This window comes from Eurytemora carolleeae, unplaced genomic scaffold, assembly GCF_000591075.1.
Source record: "Eurytemora carolleeae unplaced genomic scaffold, Eaff_2.0 scaffold697, whole genome shotgun sequence".
Lineage (NCBI taxonomy): Eukaryota > Metazoa > Arthropoda > Copepoda > Calanoida > Temoridae > Eurytemora > Eurytemora carolleeae.
Genome location: NW_019396609.1, coordinates 97,910 through 118,354, shown reverse-complemented (window position 1 = coordinate 118,354; position 20,445 = coordinate 97,910). Strand labels below are relative to the sequence as shown.

Sequence of the window (20,445 nt, the reverse complement as noted above, 5' to 3'; positions counted from 1 at the left end):
TCCTCAGGCACACTGCCTGAATGACTGCTTTTGCCTGTAGCAAACTAAATCTTTGTTTTGACCCACTTACACTTGTCAGATTTTGATAAAATTTAGCTTTTTGGAAAGCCTATGACATAAGGAAACGGATTGCACAAGTTTTGCGAAAAAAATTGCAAATTTTTTGCAAACAACCTGTCAAAGGAAATTTGCACATTTTTAGTTTTTCTTGATTAAAAATCAGGTCATTTAAAATTTTGCAAAATTTTTTGCATATTTGAAATGGCATGATCAAGGGCTTTTCAAAAATGTATAAGTTTTCATTTTTTGGACAAATTTTTTTTTGCAAACATTTTTACTACATAACTGGATTTTGCGATAAAAAAATCAATTTTTGCAAATTTGCAAATTTTTTTCAAGATTCTAAAAGTAGAGCACAAGAGCTTTCTAATGATGTATCATTTGTCATATTTGGACATAAAAAATGGGATTTAGAGGGGGCCCCCGGCATATCCTGGTTGTCAAGTACCCCAGCAGGGATAGGGTTAATACTGTGGCTTACTTAATGAATTCACAAAGAAAAGAAATAAGACTTTAGTTGCAGGAAATCATGAATATCAGAAAACAGACAGTGTAAATTCCGTACAGTCGTCGCTGAAGTAGCATCCGTTCTGTGTACACCTGTATATATTCAATTCCCATCATCAATCAGAACTTTTATTTTATTTCAAATGTTTTAGTATTTTTTGCGTTTATACTTTTTATACATTATAATAGAATAACAATTAAGCCATCATTACTATCATCTTGAATTAGAGTTTTTCGATTTTCAGTAAAGTTTCAAATTCCTAAAATTATTCGGCGTGGATACATTAAAACTTTATTCTTTGTTCAGTTTTACAAAAACTTTGATATTTTAAAAATTTAAACGTTTCTAGAAAATTTCAACATAGAATTCAAGAAATTTTGAATGTAGAAGAGTGGTAATATAGTGATACGGTGGTAACCAGAATCCTGTGGATGATTTGTTATTATTAGTATAGTTGATTGTTACATAGTATAAAATCTTTTGTAACAGAACATTCAAATATGGCATGAAGAAGACGAGCATTATTCCACAGTTTTACGGTCATCACTGTATGAATGATAACTTTTTTTGAAATAAAGAAAATGAGTTTTTGCCACAAACTCAAATTTTTTAATCCATATATCTCTGCAACTGGTTGGTGTAAACCTTTGATATTTCAAACTTGGATCATTTTATCTAACATAATTCATAGTTTAAAATATCAAAGGTGGGTTGAAAATATATGGGATTAGAATACCAGAGTTTGTTACAAAGACTCAATTCCTTTATAAAAAAGGTTTTTTTTCTCAGTCATAAGTATTGAGTAAAGAGCATTTAAAGTAATGAAATATAAACCTAAAAAAATGTTAAAAAATGTTATCTCCTTAAGAACTGTTTAGGTTTAGAGCTAACGAGCGGATTAAAAATAGAGTAAAATAGAAAATAGTCAGTATCCAGAGAGATTTTCTGAGTAAGGCCCNCCCCGATAAAGAATGTATTTAGAATTTTATGTTTTTTGAAAACTGAATATGTTCACGTTAATACGTTCCGATTGCTAAGTCTATGTTTGTACATAAACAAAGTGTGTTCATTAAGGTTTTCTTTGTGGCGTCAAATCCATTTATTTTAAATTTCAATATATCATCACAGTAAATTTTCTTGCCCGCTAATGTCGATCAAGTGGTTTGTTGAACGCTATTATTATGTTCCTCGCGGAGCCTTTTTACGTTGTATACACACTACACAGCCTAATTATCTCATCTGTTGACTTAAACTTAACCAATTTAAGCGTGTTTTAGAGGTTTGGTTATTACAAATTAGATGCTTAACAGGAAAAATTATAAAGAGAAAATGAAAGGGGGTATAGGATAAAACCTGAGAATCTGAGGGTTTAAACGATACTTATAATATATCTATCTTATGTTCCTGTCTCGAGAAATTGACATAAAACTGTGTCAAAATTCTACCAAAACGGACATTATAATTGATAATATTATTACATATAGTCGTATAGTCCGTATTACGTCAAAATAACTTCAGCCAATGACAATGCAGTATTGTTGTCACATGGTACAGACGGAAATCATATGACCAGTACACTGCACTGCCGTTGGCTGAAGTACTGGTGAAGGTATACGGACAATATGAATTAAAGGTAATAATATTATCAATTATATTTATAAAAAAATGCAAAATCAAAATTAAATAATTATAACAACAGCAAACCTGAGATTTTCAGGTTGCTGTGAGATATTCAAATTGGGATGGATCTGTTCGTTTTTAAAACGACGCAGAAAACATTAAAACGAAATGATCGTTCTCAAAACTATTGTTTTTCTTTTTAAAAATTGATAGTTTTTCATTTTTTAAAAAATCAATCATTTTTTTTTTGTTTTTTGAAAATTCAAAATAAGTGGTTCGTTTTCAAAAACGATCGTTTAAAGAAAAAATAAAATAAAAACGAAAAACTATAGTTTTTTTGATCGTTTTTAAAAACGATTAACAACCCTATACTCAAGGTGAAAAGGTAAAAAGGACATCGTCACGAATCTACCGTTCAATTCTTTGTACGATTACGTCTGCACAGTCCCATTAAGTTAATTTCTATCAACTGATTTTTCTTTCGATAAGATATATGAAAATAGTGGGAAACGATTAATTGTGTGTGCATTGTACGGACAGGATAATAACATTAGCTTTTTGGTAATATATCAAAAGTTTAACATCGATATATTTAAAATGTTTACACAATTCTATTTGAAAAAAAGGATTTAAGTTTTTCAACCTATTTTTCCTGAAAAATCTTAAAAAACACATATTGCAAATATGCAAATAGTCAACATTTGCATAACATGAATTTTAAAGATATATTACCTGAATTCACTTGCACTGAACTGAGAGATAGTTTTAGGCTTTTACAAAGTGCACCTAGGATAATTATGATAAAGTGTACAAAAAATATTTAAAACATAAGAATAACACAAAATAGTGATAATGCTATTTATTTTAATGATGAATATATAAGTAAAATAATAATGACGATAATAATAATAATAATAATAATGAAATGAATAAGAATCATATTAATANCGAATAAATAAATCATATTAATAATAATAATAAAAACAATTATAAGATTTTATCCATATATAATAATTATGAAAATCATAAATCACCGATTCTTACAATAATTATGATGATATTATTATCATTAAGGAAAGATTATATGTAAAAAAATGATAATAATGAAAAAAATGATAATTGGCAGATTTACCTATCATTATTCTGGAGAATTCTGTCTCAGTCATGTTTGGTGGTACAATTGATAAACTCTGAACAAGGGGAAATTCAAAATATTTTTTTGCTTTAAAAAAGGTTATTTAAGTTTTCCATGATATTCAAATCGAAGAGCTGGTTTTTCCAACTAACCAACTAACCAACTAACCAACTAACCAACTAACCAACTAACCAACTAACCAACTAACCAACTAACCAACTAACCAACTAACCAACTAACCAACTAACCAACTAACCAACTAACTCATTTCACGTTTACATCCTGAATGCTATTTTCTAAAGATTTTGCAGTAAGGTTAGACAGTTATTTTTAACATATAAATCTTCTTTTAAATAAACATTTTAGACACAAAATGAGCCTTTATTATAAAAGGTAATTAATTGTTTTCTAGATGTTTTACGATTTCAAAGTTTTCTTTTTAAATATCGGACAAAGGTCTAATTCTTATTAAACCTTGTAAACCTATCGTTTTGTCTTGAACCTTACTAACTATTTAGATTACTATATGCTATAACTCACTTCTAGATGTAAAACTCTTTTCGCACAATCTTAAACCCCTCGTAAAATCTTCATAGCATCTCTTGAACATTTTTACCGAGCTACTAGCTATAAAGTTATAGCTAATATAAATTTTTGTAAAACAATTGCTTTTTCGTATATAGTAACTCTGTTAATAATTACATGTAAATTTTGTTAACCGAAATAACCTTACGAAAATAAAAAATATTTAGTTTTAAAATTTTTTTTTATTAATTTCCTCAGCCTAACCTTAAACTGCACCAACAAAATATCATGATACTTGGTTGGTTTACTACTTTTTAAACAGAATGTCATGATACTTGGTTGGTTAACTACTTTTTAAACAGAATATCATGATACTTGGTTGATTTACTACTTTTTAAACAGAATATCATGATACTTGGTTAGTTTACTACTTTTTAAACAGAATATTATGATACTTGGTTGGTTTAATACTTTTTATACAGAATATCATGATACTTGGTTGGTTTACTACTTTTTAAACAGAATATCATGATACTTGGTTGGTTTACTACTTTTTAAACACATTTTATTGGATAAATATTACCAATAAAGAAATAAAATAAAACAGTGTTTGCAGTAAAAAATATGCCAAAGAAAAATATTTGTCACTTTCCAGGATTGTGATACTATTTTCAGACTTTGCGTGGAAACTGAAATATTAATTTAGGTTTGGAATACGCAATAGATTCAAGTATACGATAAGTGGCGACATAGAAATGGATCAATTATGCACGACGTAAAAAGTGTCGAATGTAACGAATGTAACAAGGAAAACGAAATTTTCAGTCATTAGTTGACATGTTTTCCGAGATTAAATACAAAATTGTAAACACAGAAAATAAAGAACACATAAAATTGCACTTATTTTACTGTAAGATACTATTGTGATAATTTTGGTCGGAAACAAAAACTGAATTGACACTTGTGACGTAAGAATACAACTGTACTGAGAGTGCTTAAATTCTTCGTTGCTATCTATTGTACTATAATCTATTTGGGAATAAGTTATCTAAAACTGTGTAATATGGACTTTCTCCTTGATAGTGATCTAATTAACCCTATGAAGGCTGGGTGGTCTGAATCTATGTTTAGACTGGGGGGGGGGGCGTTGGGGGGACGTCCCTTGCCCCCGTCCGCGAAAAAGTCTTTAGAGAATTGGTTTAGGGTTGAAATGCGTGTCCATAACCCAATTTTTCAAGGCCAGCTCATTGAAAAAAAATAGATCGGTAACTTTTATAGTTTTGGTGCTAGGGAGGGTTGTAAAAAATGCCAAAATAGGTCGAAAAATGTAAAAATATTTTTTTTGTTTAAAACAAATATTAATTTTTCAAAATCAAAATCAACATTTATTTTTCCGGACTTTTTACCGCCCTATACGCTACCCTATGCAGTTAAAAAAAAATTTACAAAAAAAACCTTTAAATTTCTATTTGTTAAAAGAATAAAAGTTTTACGGTGATTGTGTCAAAAATGAGAAAGCTAGGGTAAAAAAAAGAATGGGGGGGGGTGTCTAACGTCTCCCCCAGTCTGTTTAGGGTTAAATAAATGTGATATATCAATGAGTTTTATCGATAATCACCTTGAATAAATACCATATACACTTGTTTGGCTGAAAAAGATCATATATTTTGATATTTTCCTTTAATCCGGTTACAGGATGCTCAGCATTATTTTGACTCACATCCACCCTTTCATCTTCATATTGAATCTCTTCACTTATCATTGGCTCATCAACCTCTATCGAGCTAGCATGGTTGTTTGCTGATATTTCGTGGATTTCGTCCGATTTCGCTGATTTGGTTGACATTGATTGTTTAACAGTTTTCGTTCCCCTTTTAGAATTGGATGTAGAAGTTTGAACTGAAGGGTTTGATAGAATAGTATTTGATGGTGTAGTTTGAACCCAAGGGTTTGAAGGGATATCATTTGACGGTGTAGTTTGAACCCAAGAGTTTGACGGGATATCATTTGACGGTGCAGTTTGAACTGAAGGGTTTGAAGGGATATCATTTGATGGTGTAGTTTGAACCCTAGGGTTTGAAGGGACATAATTTGATGATGATGTAGTTTCAACTGAAGCATTAGAGGAAGGTTGGAGTGGTTGAATTAGAATTGGCGAGGAGGGGGGTAAGGATCGAGTAGTAGTTGTTGATAATTGTAGTCCAGATAGCTTCAGTTTTGGATTGAGTTGGGGAGGTTTTGAACTAGAAAGCTCAAGGTTTGGATAAGGTTTTGAACCAGCTTGTTCCAGTTCAGGATGAGATTTAGAACTGTTTCGTTCCAGTTTAGAATTAGATCTTGAACTGGATAATTCCAGTTGTGGATTAGGTTTTGAACTGGTCTGTTCCTGTTTAGAATGAGATCTTGAACTGGAATTTTCCAGTTGTGGATGAAGTTTTAAACCAGTTCGTTCCATTTGTAGATGAGGTCTTGAACCGGATATTTCCAGTTGTGGATTAGGTTTTGAACCGGATATTTCCAGTTGTGGATGAGGTTTTGAACCAGGTTGATGAGGACTTGAACCGGATAATTCCAGTTGTGGATGATGTTTTAAACCGGATTTTTCCAGTTTTGGATCAGGTTTCTGCTCTTTATGGATAGAGATTCTGCTAGCTGTAAGATCTGGATAGTTGTATACGTCTAGGGTTTCAGGGAAAGGGTTGGATTCATCCGTTTCCGGTTTTCCGGGCTCAAGAGAACTAGTAAGAATTACCAGGTACCAGGCACTGAAAAAAAAACAAGATTGCCAATTTTATCCTCCACTAAATCCCACTATTTCTTCGGCCAATGTACTGCAACTCACTGCAGTGCACACTAAAAGCTTAGGTGAGCGTGATATGGGAAATAACCAAAGAGAATAGAATATATAGAGAGGAATTTACTGGGAAAAAGTGTAAAACGGCCATTTTGTTGTACTGTTTCCATTCTGCAGGTGTAATTCACATATTTATGCTATATAACCTTTTGGGCCCTGGAATATCATTTTACAGAAAATCTAAAATTATTATTAAAAGAAAACCAAATTATGGAATAGGCTGGTTTCATAATTTACCAATGATCATTTCACATAGACTCTATGCCTTCCACTTTACAAACGATGATTTTCCGTTATAACTATAAATCAAATGATGTTTTTATTCACCAAATTCATTATAAAGTTTATTTAACAGTTTAAAAAATTCGAAATTGAAATGGATAGTCTAGGGAACATACTGTATTAATGTACTCTACTGCATATAATTTGTGAACATTTACATGATTTGTATACTTTGAACTCCCTTTCAGGCTGAAAGGGACTGAAAAAATTCATACCGAGAGATTCTTTTAATTCCTCTCTATATATTCTATTCTCTATGGAAACAACCTGATAACACACCAAGAGCAACAAATGTATAATTCCTTCCTCTTTAACCTCTGATGACGTAAATTCTTCATATAAGTAGCTTAACCCTATTTAGCCTGACGTCTGGTTTACTGACTGGCTGCCCCTCTATTTTCCTATTTTGATACAAATCTATAACGTTTGATTCGTTTTTGGAAAGCCCTTGGGCTCTACCTCAATAATCTGCATAAAAAATGGCAAATCAAATATTTATTGCGAAATCTAGTTACTAAGCAAAAAAGCCTAAATCCTAAATCCTAAAACCTAAATATGTATTCAAATAAAATTGAAAATGTATAAATTCCCCCTTAAATGCATAAGTGCAAAAATCTGTCCAAATTTCTTTGCAAAAATTATGCAATCTGCTTCCTTTTGTTTTAGGCTTTTCAAAGAGCTATAAAATGTTGAAATCAAATGACTGGAAGTATGACAAAATATAAATTTAGTCTGGTTTAGGTAAACTAAGGCATTTAGGCAGTATGCCTGAGGACTCAGGCAGTAGGTATAAAAGCCTAGCTTTTAGCCTTAAGTGAGGGGCATGTGTAAGTTAGAAAAGCCAGAAAATTTGAGATTGACCCCCCCCCCCAGGCCAAATAGGGTTAAAGAAAATAATTCAAACTTTGAGTATTTGACCTAGTATTAGTTGCAAATATTTGCTATTTGCAATTTTAAGGATTTTGATTTTAGAGTTTAAGCTGTATATATCTCTGTATATTGTTTTAAATGTTTACACTGTACTGTATATACAACGTTTCTCAGATTTAATCATACAGCCCCTGACTGTACTAGCTCTACCCAGAGATAAGAGAGTTACAGAGATCGATTAACACCTATGATATATGATATTCTACAGCATGTTCTATTGTGTACAAGTACTGTACACGACCAATCAGGAGACATCTGTATTCAGGGATATTTAAGGATCCTTTGAATAGGAAATGCAAAATCTTTAAAAATAAAATATTCATAAACATTATGTTTTATGTTGAAAATTGGAGTATTTCTGTAAAAGTTGTAAAATCTAACCCCTAAATGCAATAAGTGGCCGTGAGATGTCAGTCTAGAAATGGAACTCTCTAGTTGCCATATGTAAGTACGGATATAACTTGTACATTACCTGTACGTAAACTCTCTAGTTGCCATGTGTAAGTACGGATGATGGAAAGCGAATGGATCAATGGGAAGAATAGACATCTCCTAAACAAAATACGAATAAATAAGAAGATCGAGGATTTCTGAGTCGGATTCACCAGTGCTGCAGGAAATCAATTGTATTGTGGATATTGAGATCAATGCTTGATATAGAGTTCTTGTAAATCTGATTAGTCTGATCTTAATTCAATATCCAGCATGGTAATCGTACGCACTGGCCCAGTCAAGGGTTGAAGGGAGCTTTGTTCAGGGATGAATTAGTCACTAGAATGGAAAATATGAAAAGGTTTAATTTTTATCATCAAATTAAAAGTGCCTATAGTGGATAGTGGATAGGTCGGTTAGAATACTATCAAAACGTTCGATGTAAAACGAAGTACACATAGATAACTTAACATAATTGCATGAACTGACTTTTCAGCTTATTTGCTTTGTATATCTTTTAAATATTCTGAAAGTTGCTGTTCAAATAAAAAGTTAAACTAATATATTGGATATTAATTTAATCAATTATGTTTAATACTATTATCCCATATTTGATGAGATGCTAAGGAAATTGAGTCTTTGCCAAAAACTGTTTTTTTCTATCCCCATATTTTTGCAACTTAATGTTGTAGATTTTAGATATTTCTAGATCAAATAATCTAAGATTGAAATATACAAAGGTTTACACCATCAGGTTGCAACAATATAGGGATAAGAACATTTGAGTTTGTGGCAAGACTTATTTCCTTTATAGTTACAAGTTTTTGATGCAGAAAAACCAAACTCTATACTAAATAGTTAAGAAATGAGTTTAATTTCTCTTTTTATATACGTTATTCCTATAAAGGCTGAGGCATCTGAATTTATGTAGAACCTTTAAGGTAAAGGTATGGACTGGAGTTACAATACATGATCAAAGCCAAACAATTCGAGGACAGAGTGGAAAAATGTAAAATTAAATTATTTAGTTTTTGACAAAAAAAAGTTAAAGCACCAGCCATTTAGAGTTTAAGTAGACTGCATCATAACATTGTATTCTTTTTATTTCAAATGGATTTTGAAATGAGATCCAAGAAAACGAAGAGCAGAAACCAATTGCAACGCAATTTTCTCGTCTCTTTTCACTGTCATAAACATTTTGAAAGAAAATGCAACTTAACATTTTGTAAAAATCTGTCTTTCTTTATCATTAGTTTGGTTGGCAAAACTAGTGTTTTCTCTTAAACTGAAACAGAAGTTTGAAGGATTTCAAATCTTTTTTTAGAAATGCTTAGTCAGGTACTAGGAGTATTGAATACAAAATGCAAAGACATGTTAAACATTTTTTTTGATATTAGTGAAATGAATCAAATTATATTGTTGTAGTAAAACATAATCAAATTCTGATTCTTTTAGACGTAATTTGTAGGGTGACTTTTGTTAAATGATGTACACTGTACATTGTACAGTNTCAAATTCTGATTCTTTTAGACGTAATTTGTAGGGTGACTTTTGTATACATAGTAAATTTGTGATTTGTACAGTGTACACTGTACAATACATTGTACAGTGTACACTGTACAACGTACACAGTGTACACAGTGTACACTGTACAATGTACAGTGTACATCATTTAACAAAAGTCACCCTACAAATTACGTCTACATTGTACACTGTACATTGTACAGTGTACACTGTACAATGTACAGTGTACGCTGTACAGCGTACACTGTACACTGTACAATGTACAGTGTACACTGTACATTGTACAGTGTACACTGTACAATGTACAGTGTACATCATTTAACAAAAGTCACCCTACAAATTACGTCTACATTGTACAGTGTACAATTGTACAATGTACAGTGTACACTGTACAATGTACAGTGTACTTCATTTAATAAAAGTCACCCTACAAATTACGTCTACATTGTACACTGTACATTGTACAGTGTACACTGTACAATGTACAGTGTACACTGTACAATGTACAGTGTATGCTGTACAGCGTACACTGTACACTGTACAATGTACAGTGTGCATCATTTAACAAAAGTCACCCTACAAATTACGTCTACATTGTACACTGTACACTGTACAGCGTACACTGTACACTGTACAATGTACAGTGTACACTGTACAGCGTACACTGTACAGTGTACAGGTGCCCACAAAGGACGAGACAACTGAGTCGACTTACAAAATTTATATTATCTGTTTCCTAATATTAAGGATTCTTTCCAACTGTAAACTGTAAAATTGGATATTACAAAACATTGTTTTGTCATAAAAAAAGGCTTAGTTGGGTTTTTTTGGGAGTGGGGTTGTGAGGGTGTGTGAGTTTAGCCATAAATATATTTTAGAAATTTAGCAGATTATACATACTTGAAAGAACCTTAGTTTTATCCCGGAATTTTATAAGTTTAATAAAAGCAATTTCAGCGGGACTTCCTTCCATAAATTCCAAGAGAATACATTTTTACAGATTTTATAGGAGAGGGGTGGTTGTGGGGGGATAAGGAAAGAGATGAGTTTTTTTTCAAAAAAAATAGGCTTTCAGGGCATTGAAATGTTGCTTTTCAAGACATTTTCTCTTTGTAATTGTAAACTAACAGAATTTCAGATTTTTCTTCAGTAAACAATGATAGATTTCTAAAATAAAAAAATTATCATTTTTTTCTGGCAAAATATATCAGCGTTCGTAAACCTTTCTTGAGTTCAGTTAGGCGATTTTACCAATACAATGGAGACGACTTCCGATTTCATTTTTAATTTATATAAAGCTGTTTAACAGCGCGCATGGATACACATAAACTGAGATGTCAAGAAAAGCTGTTAATTAATAAAGCTTCTCTTTTATTTCTTGAAAACTTATAATTCGAAAAACGCGTACACCCAGTCAAGCAAAAACTAATAAATAGATTGAATTATTATGGTTTCAGATAGTTAAATCCGGTTTAATGCACTTTTATTTAGATATATATAGAATATAAATATTTTACCCTGCTTTCATATAAAATTTCTTAATGATACAAAATAAAAATGAAAACTTATACAGATATATATTTTGATATTTTTCATTAACTCTAATCAGTTTTTAGTTGGGTAAGCAGTAAAGTAAGCAGTATAAGAACCACTAATGATTCTCTTTCAGAGCTGTATTATTTTCATTACGGTTCTGATTCATCGGATAAAGCTAGAAATAAACTGAATCAGCTAAATCTACAAAGGCTGATTCATATATGTATAGATCTAAAAGATTACAAAAAATCAGTATTATGAAGATTGCAACGCATAAAACATCATGTTGATACAATTAAAATTTAATTATGTGTTGAAGACCTCTTTCATATCTAAAAATATACTTTTCTAGTCTATCTGTGTCTTTTTAATCCAATAAACGAAAAAAACGCCTGAACCGATCCAGCCAACATGGCAACTTATAAACCTTTCCAAAAATATAGTCAAGAAAAATATTGACATTTATTAATTTTTAAAATGTTTTTAAACAGACCTACAAATCCTAGCATATGAATATTTATATACATATCCAAAATAAACTCTCCAATTAATTCATAAAATCTACTTTTTCATACATAAGGTTCAAAATGCTGCTTTAAAAATATAATTTTGAATACTTTGTCTTTAACCCTATTCCGATCTGGCTATGTTTGTTTCATACATATAGAAAAATATGTATAGAAAAAAGTATAATGATACCTTATAAATATTGGTTTTGAATAAAAGATGGGTAAAGTATCTTTGATTTCAGTTTCTCTAGCTGAACATTGATTATTTTCAACAATGGATTTTCTTAGAAACTGACTTGCGGATTTCATCAAAGATAATGAAGGAAATCGTTAAAATTTAGCACTTTCAAAAGGAAAATTGCCTTAGTATTTCCTGGATAACCTGGCCTTTTGATTTACTTTACAAACTCGGTCTTATTTTCTTTGTAGCCCACACATATTATAGGCTGAGTGTTTCGCCAAATGCCAACAAATTTCCGCATGGAAGCGTGTAAATTTTGTAAATGCCTGTGTATAAAAGTTTTATTTATTTCTTTTCGTGAAGCTACAAGAGGGGGGGGGGGAGGTCAGTTCAGAGATGCCATGAGCCCAACAAAATTAACTCCGGAGCCTCCTTATACGTGCAGTATCACCTCCAAGCCCCGGAAAACCGTCGATGACTTGAAGGTCATTCTGCTTATCATGAGGCTCCGAAGGTCATATCGAGGGGCTGAGTGGCCCTGCACCCCCTCCCTCGCTACAGTGTGCCAAGAAGCTTCTTTATATTTTGGACAGGAATCCGGTAATCATTGCCAACAAGAAGAGATTATTCATTCCGAAGAATCCCGAATGGAGGGGGTTGGGGGGGGGAGTATATAAAATTAAAAATGGTAATGCTTTTGCCAATAAAGAAAAAAGTGCATCTGTTTTTTTATTTATAGAAAAAAAGATACCTTTTCTGTTTAAAAATTTTAAATGTAGAAAACCATAACACAATAACTTGAACAATAAAATGGAATAAAAAGGATATGTCATCTCTTATAAAGAGAGCCTAACCATGAACATTCACAAAAAAGCATCCTAAGAAAATGTGAATTCAAATATTTGCATTTCAAAGTGGAATTTCTAAACATGTGTGAAGAATCAACATTAACAATAAAGAAGGAGAAATAGAAAAATAATAAAGTAATTTTCATTCTTTGTTTTATTCAAAAATACCAGGGACCGTAGGAGTATTTCAAGTGACTCTCCTGTCTCCAATGCATATCAGAATTACAAGGACACCTATAAACCAATGTTTAACCAGCTATCTCTGCTGGGGTACTTGAAAACCAGGATATGCTGGGGGGGGGGGTCAATTTGACCCCCCCCTCTAAATCCCATGTTTGATGTCTAAATATGGCAAATGATAAATCACTGGAAAGCTCTTGTGCTCTACTTCTAGAATCCGCCAAAAAATTTGCAAAATTTTAAATAATCTGATTTTTAATCAAGAAAAACTAAAAATGTGAAAATTTCCTTTAACAGGTTGTTTGCAAAAAAAATTTCGCAAAACTTGTGCAATTCGTTTCCACAAAGCTAAATTTTATCAAATTCTGACAAGTGGAAGTGGGTCAAAACAAAGATTTAGTTTGTTACAGGAAAAAGCAGTCATTCAGGCAGTTTGCATTAAAGCCCGGTTTTAGGCCTAAAGGGAGGGCTTTGGGTATGTAGGAAAAGTACAGGGGGGGGGGGTCAAATTGACCCCTCCCCCCAGCAGGAATAGGGTTAAGTAACAATTATGAAGATTTTCATGTTTTTCGAAACAAAATTAAAAATTTTCTCTTGTGGTTTCTATATAAAGTATGGATTTAAGCAACAGAGATAAAAAGAAAATTTTCAGGGTTTTTTTCCAGATAAAAACCCTACAGAATCATCGATCTTGATTGCTGGTTAGATATATATACTTTAAAGGTACCAATGTGAATGAGGCATGTAACCCTCTGAATAATATAATACAAAAATTCGTTCACAGCCTCTTTAGATCCTACAATTCCGTGGTGACCGCCAACAAAATTCCTTCCATTTATTTTCTAGGACTTTTTTTCTAGTTCCAGTAACTATATTATACATGCACGTTCCCGAAAAAAAGTCCGATTATAGTAGAAAATGCATGTATATAATGTTTACAACCATGCAAAAAAGGGGCAATTGATATCAAAAACATCCCTAGATATATTCAATATTAGAAAAAAAGTCTTTTTATAAAACGTCTCAGACTTGACCTCATTTTTACAAGATTTAAGACTTTTTTCCTGATTAGGACTGCAATCATATTTCCTGAGACTTTATTGGCAGCCCTCACATTGGCAGGACTGTATTTCCAGTAACATTTTACTTGGGACTTCAGAAAACTAGGACTATTTACCATTATAGTTTCTATGTCCAGGTTTTTTTCCCGATACTTTTTTTTCTTACCCTATTTTCCAATTTAGAATGTGTATTTCTTTTATCTCATTTTCTTGTTTTATTACAAAATTAGCCTGTCCTAATGAACGCTTCATTACTTTACACTAATAAGGCTATTTCTTCTTACAAAATTATATTAACAAAAATTGTAAGTACGAACAGGAACTGTATAAGTGTACCTATGTATTATGTAAGTGTGCATATGTACTGTATAAGAGAACATATGCACTGTGCAAGTGTAACTGTAGTTTAATGTGTCTGCGAATAACCAATTCTTTAAATTAGATGCGCGCGCGTGGGGTAGCATTTCCCATTAAAATGTTTACCTTGAGCACTAAAGTAAATCTTTATCTCAATATCTCTAAAACTCTAAAATATAATCGCTGCTACCCGACCAAGCTCAAAAAAGTTCTTGAATTTGTCATATAACATATCATTGTATTCGTATATTATCTAAAAGATTCAAACCGTTGAAATTTTAGAAAAATTTCAAAAATTTATTGAGATAAAACATATTTATCATGACAAATTTTATTAAAAAAGTAAACAAAACTTTATCAGTTTCTATACCATGAATAGGATAATTAATAATGTGGTTATTGTTCATAAATAAAATACTGAAGAAATGAGAGAATCGTTTTTTACTTAAACTAATTCACATCTTTTACAAAAGCTTCAATTTTTCGTTATCATGCCGATTGCCTGATTTTGTGCAAAAAAATTTGACCATGTGTTCAGGCGAAAATCCTGAAAAATTATGACCGAAATTATTTTTTCTTGCGTAATTAAGTTCAAAACGGGTTTCGTATTGATATGGTTTTGATGCGAAATTTTGTTCAAATAAAGTCATTTCGTGCAAAAACACGAAACTGTTGCAGAAGAAAATCTACTGTTTCGTGGAAACCCTAATTCCAGCTCAGTATTTTGAAAATTAACGCAACAATGGGTCTGTGTATATATTTGAAATCTATCCATATTTCATGTGTTTTATGTTTATCGAACAGTTTTAAATCCTAAAAAGAGTTTAACCGTTTCACAATGTTAATATTCCCAATGTGAAATTCTCAAGAATGAGTTTTAGAACTCAAAATAACAATGTTCTTGAATTCCATCTTAATATTCCGTCCATATCCAGGATCCAGTGTTGGAACTTAATTGGAAATTTTCTATTTCATCTTGCAGTAGTCAAGTCTCCAGTCTTTAACACCAGATCATACAGTGGGACCCGAAAAACTGGGGAGAAGGAAGACGAGATCTGAGCATTGTTATTTTTGCAACTCTCGATAAACAACTTATTAAGTATAAACTGCACAATTGTTATGTATCATGTCTATTGCAATATTCTTAATGGTGTTTGGTATTTTTCCAAAGCGGCTACTTCCAAATGGTATTTTCCCAAGTACGAAAAATTCCAACTGTTGAATTTCCCAAGTCTGTCTTAGCCGCAGAGCTCGGTCCCCTTGCCCATTCTAGCCACAGTGATCGGCCCCCCATTGCTCCCATCTTTTTTGTCCACCATTTTATGAATTTAATGCTGTACACTTTAATATTGCATATTGAGTTGAACCCCCCAAATATCTTTATATTCTGATGTTGTAAACCTTTGATATTTCAAACTTATTATTATTATTTTATTTAACAGAGTTCATAGCTTGAATTTTCTACAAGGTGACCCAAAAAAAGGGGTTAGCGTTATAAAGCCTCAATAATATTTTTAAATTACTTGAAAAAGTGCCTTAGTTTAAAGTTTTGAATTTTAGAAGCTGGGTCGTGGAAGTAAAATGTGTACGTGCGATGCTTCCATTTGGCGCAACACTAAAGAGAATAGATTATATATAGAATGGAATTTACTCAAAAAAAAGTGTAAAACGGCCATTTTGTTGTACTGTTTCCATACTGCAGGTGTACTTCACACATTTGTGCTATATAGCCTTTTGGCCCTGTAACATCATTTTATAGAAAACAGTTTTCTGAAAATTAGCATAAAATAGTATAAAATATCTTTGTACGTTACATATATTATGAAGAAAAAAATATGTTGTATACAATAAAGAAATTGCTCTCTAAAAGAGATCTGATTGTGTGTGTTATTGACGTTTTTATTTGTAATTTCTATAATTAGAAAATTATCGATTTTTTAGAATCAAATCAAGCAAATTAAAACATTACATTCAGTTTTTTCGTGATTTTTTAGATTTCTAAAATTACGCTCACAGACAGACGAAGACATAAAAATATAAATATTTGGACTTGAGTTCCCAATGTGTTTCAAAATGGTATACACCATGGAATACTGCTATTAGAATTCTTTTTAATGTATACGCTATTTAGGGATACGCTATGTTAGCTAGCAAATTTGTGTCTTTCTATGAGACTATTGAAGCAAGTTCTAAGCTTTGCATTAGATTTCTTTCTAATTTATGTAAAAATGACCTTAACACAGTTCTTGGCAGAAATTTATTTTCTATTGCAAATTGATTGTTCTGTAAATCTTTCTGATCTTAGTAAAATGTTAGTTAAGAAACAAATGAAATATTTTGATGTCCCATTGGAACATGCATGGAAAGCTTCGGTTTTACAAGAACTTTAATATAAAAGAACGAATAATTTATATGTTGAAGGATTCGATGAATAATTGATATGACTGAAATGATAAATATGTTATGTAATGAGTAATGATCAATGTTCTCTATTTGATGCATAATTTTGCTTATTTTTCTCTTTTCTTTTGGAAAGCTGTATTTTCAAAAAATTATTTAAACAAATTTAAACTACACCATTTAGATTTGTGTTTATATCCTTGTGTGTGAAGAAATCTTTATAATAATATAAATAGTTAACTTAATAATTTGGCCAAAAGAACCAATTGTTTATCAATATGATGAGACCTAAGCAAATCTGAAAACATACCGTTTATTTTGGTGTGTCTTCGGTCTCATCCTTTATAGATAACCCTGGATATATATAAACCTGAGAAGAAATGAAATGTATCCTAAAATATATGATCTGACTGCTTCTAGATGAGAGGGAAATTTGTCAAATCTTTTATTTCATCCGAATATCTCCCACTTTTCAAATTCAACCGGAAATAGTTTTTACATTGGAAGGATTTTGTATTTTAATTCTGGTTGATTCTTTTACATTTTAAAGGGACTGTAAGCGCAATTTCCAAAGCCCCTCCATGCACTGATGGCAATGTCCGATTTACAATTGCACCCTTAAAACTTTACTCTGATCAACAATGTGGAAAATGTCGTCATTTTTCTGACTGAAAAAGTTTTTATCTATAAATAAATTTAGCTTGGGTGTCTTGGTGTTTGTTTTATAAAGAAAAGAATAAAAAGATTAATAAGAGTAAAAATATAATCAAACATAAAGGATGTCAAAAATCAGCGCGAATTAAAAAGATGCTTAAAAATGCCCGTTTTTCATAGAACCTATATCTTTTTCACACTCCATAAAGCTTTTTTTTTTACTTTTTTTTAACATTACAAATTAATATTTAATTTTTATTTCTAAAAGTAGTTAGTAACTTTCCTTATACTTTCCTTTCCTTTTCCTTTTAGTTCTAGTTTTATATTTTGTGTGGGACCTCACGTAACCCAGGGGGAGAGTTTATGAATGATCAAAATTTTAAAAATTTGTGTTAAAAAGTTTTTTATTTTTGTAAAATTTTGAAAATGTGCAAAAAAAAATTTTGAAAACTTTTTTTGTTTTTGTTTTATATTGTACAAAGAGAAGATGCTCACAGATAAAGTAACAATTAAAAGTTGAAATAGTTTCTCTAAGTTTATCAATTGCTTCTTTTAGCCAAAATAATGCGCTCGTCAGTGTCGCAAAGAAACCTCAAAAGAAATAAACAGTGTAAATTGAAACAAAAACATTGATATTGAATTCATACTTGATCATACAAAGCTTTTAAAGGAACCGTAGTAAATCTGGCATTGCCATCTTTGTATGGAGGGTCACTCAAAATTATGCATACAGTTTCTTTAAGGTTTGAACTCTTTAAACAGGGTAATTTCTTTTAATTCTATTCTATTTATTCGCACACAGTTATAATGGTACAATTTAAAATCAACTAGAAATGAGATATATAACATAAAAAATATAGAATTAATATATAGTCGAAAACAATAAAATAAAATAAAAAAAAATAAAAACTTAGTTAGTTTTTACATATATCATCAATAGTTACATCTATTTCATCATAGTTAAATCCTTCTAAAACATTTGGATTTGACCGGATTAATAGTAAATCTTTTAACAGTGGAATTCTCCACGCATTTTCAGCCGGATTCGCGTAAATCATGTTTGACTTTACTAGAGACTTGTTCAAGGACAGTTTATCTACATAGGTTTCATTTGCAATATTAGATAAATTCTTACATAATTTTGTTCTTTGGTCATTTTTTCATATATTAAACAATAGTCGGATGCTGAGCTTGCGACTTTTACACATAGATTCGCAAAATGATACAAATCGGCTACACAACATAGTTTTTAAATGAATTTGCTCAGAAATTTGGTCAATAAAATATCTATGAGTTTGTCGTGTCAAACCAAATAAAATACGAATAGCAGTATTCCAAGAAGTATACAATTTTACAGTGTTAACACAAAACAAATTCCATAAGTTGGAACCATGTAGACTAGATGCATATATGTTATAAAGCTTAACAACCATTGTAGGTTCAGAAAAATGAAATTCTTGATTCAAAGAGTGAGTTCTTGATATAAACTTAGCACGTTTCAAATTACAATCTCTGGTCATCGAATTATCGGATTAAAATAGATTTCCAAGATGTTTATATTCATCTACATATGGTAATGGGACACCATTTAGAATAATCGGACATACATTATTACTATCAATATTAGATTTATTGAAAATAACACATTTAGTCTTGGATTTGTTTATGTCCAAGTTTGTACTAAACTTCAATTTACGATTTAGTGCAAATTTCTCACATATATTTATCATTTCCTGTAACCCATTCCTACTTGGGGACAGAAGAATTATGTCATCAGCATAAACCCATATTCCAAGGTATATACCTTTTATTTGACAACCAATCGTAGATAATCTCAACTGTTTTATCAAATCATTTATATAGATGCAGAATAATATCGGAGAACTAACCGCTCCTTGTCTTACTCCGTTTGTTACTTGAAAACCATGGGATAGAGAATCAGTCCATTTCACATTGCAAGTTTGGTTCTTATATATATGTATGAGACATCTTAGAGATAAAACTGAAATGTTTCTTTCCAATAACTCGGCGAACAATTTATTTCAAGATACAAGATTAAACGCTTTGGATAGATCCTATAGCGCATGCATAAACTGGCCGGCCAGCTTGATTATAGTAATCAATTACCGAGGATACGGCCCAGGAACACATAGTTGTACTACAGTTAGGTTGAAATCCAAACTGCAATTCATCACTGGATAAATTGCAGTTTGGATTTCATCCTAACTGTAGTACAACTATGTGTGGGTCCTCACGTAACCCAGGGGGAAGGTTTATGAATGATCAAATTTTAAAAATTTGTGTTTAAGAGTTTTTATTTTTGTAAAATTTTGAAAATGCGCAAAAAAATATTTTGAAATCCGCAAACTTTTTTTATTTTTGTTTTATATTGTACAAAGTGAAGATGCTCACAGATAAAGTCACAATTAAAGGTTGAAATAGAAGATGGGCGCGAAGCACCCTAAAACCATAGTTTCTGTAAGTTTCTCCATTGCTTCTTTTAGCCCAAATAATGCGCTAGTCACTTTCGCAAAGACACCGCAAAAGAAAATAAACAGTGTAAATTGAAACAAAAACATTGATATCGAATTCATACTTGATCAAACAAAGCTTTTAAAGGAACCGTTGTAAATCTGGCATTGCCATCTTTGCATGGAGGGTCACTCAAAATTATGCATACAGTTTCTTTAAGGTTTGAACTTTTTAAACAGGGTGATTTCTTTTAATATCTTTTTTAAGATTTAAATATTTTTAATCACGCTTAGGTGTAAATTGAGGGAGGAGCGACAAAATTTTTTTTTTCAAAATTATTTAAAAGTTCAAGTTAACATCAAAAACTTTAAACTCTC

General features: G+C 31.2%; 1 protein-coding gene across 2 annotated transcripts in view; it reads right to left on the bottom strand.

Annotated features, from left to right (window-relative positions):
* LOC111706238 (uncharacterized) overlaps window positions 1–20,445 on the bottom strand; it is a 131,560-nt gene that overhangs the window by 18,163 nt on the left and 92,952 nt on the right. For both annotated transcript variants that reach the window (XM_023479059.1, XM_023479060.1), the window contains exons 62-65: window positions 8,387–8,466; window positions 5,527–6,613; window positions 3,321–3,378; window positions 2,921–2,974 (exon numbers count right to left, since the gene is read on the bottom strand). In XM_023479059.1, the coding sequence (XP_023334827.1) occupies window positions 2,921–2,974; window positions 3,321–3,378; window positions 5,527–6,613; window positions 8,387–8,466 (1,279 nt within the window). The remainder of the gene's footprint in view (window positions 1–2,920; window positions 2,975–3,320; window positions 3,379–5,526; window positions 6,614–8,386; window positions 8,467–20,445) is intronic.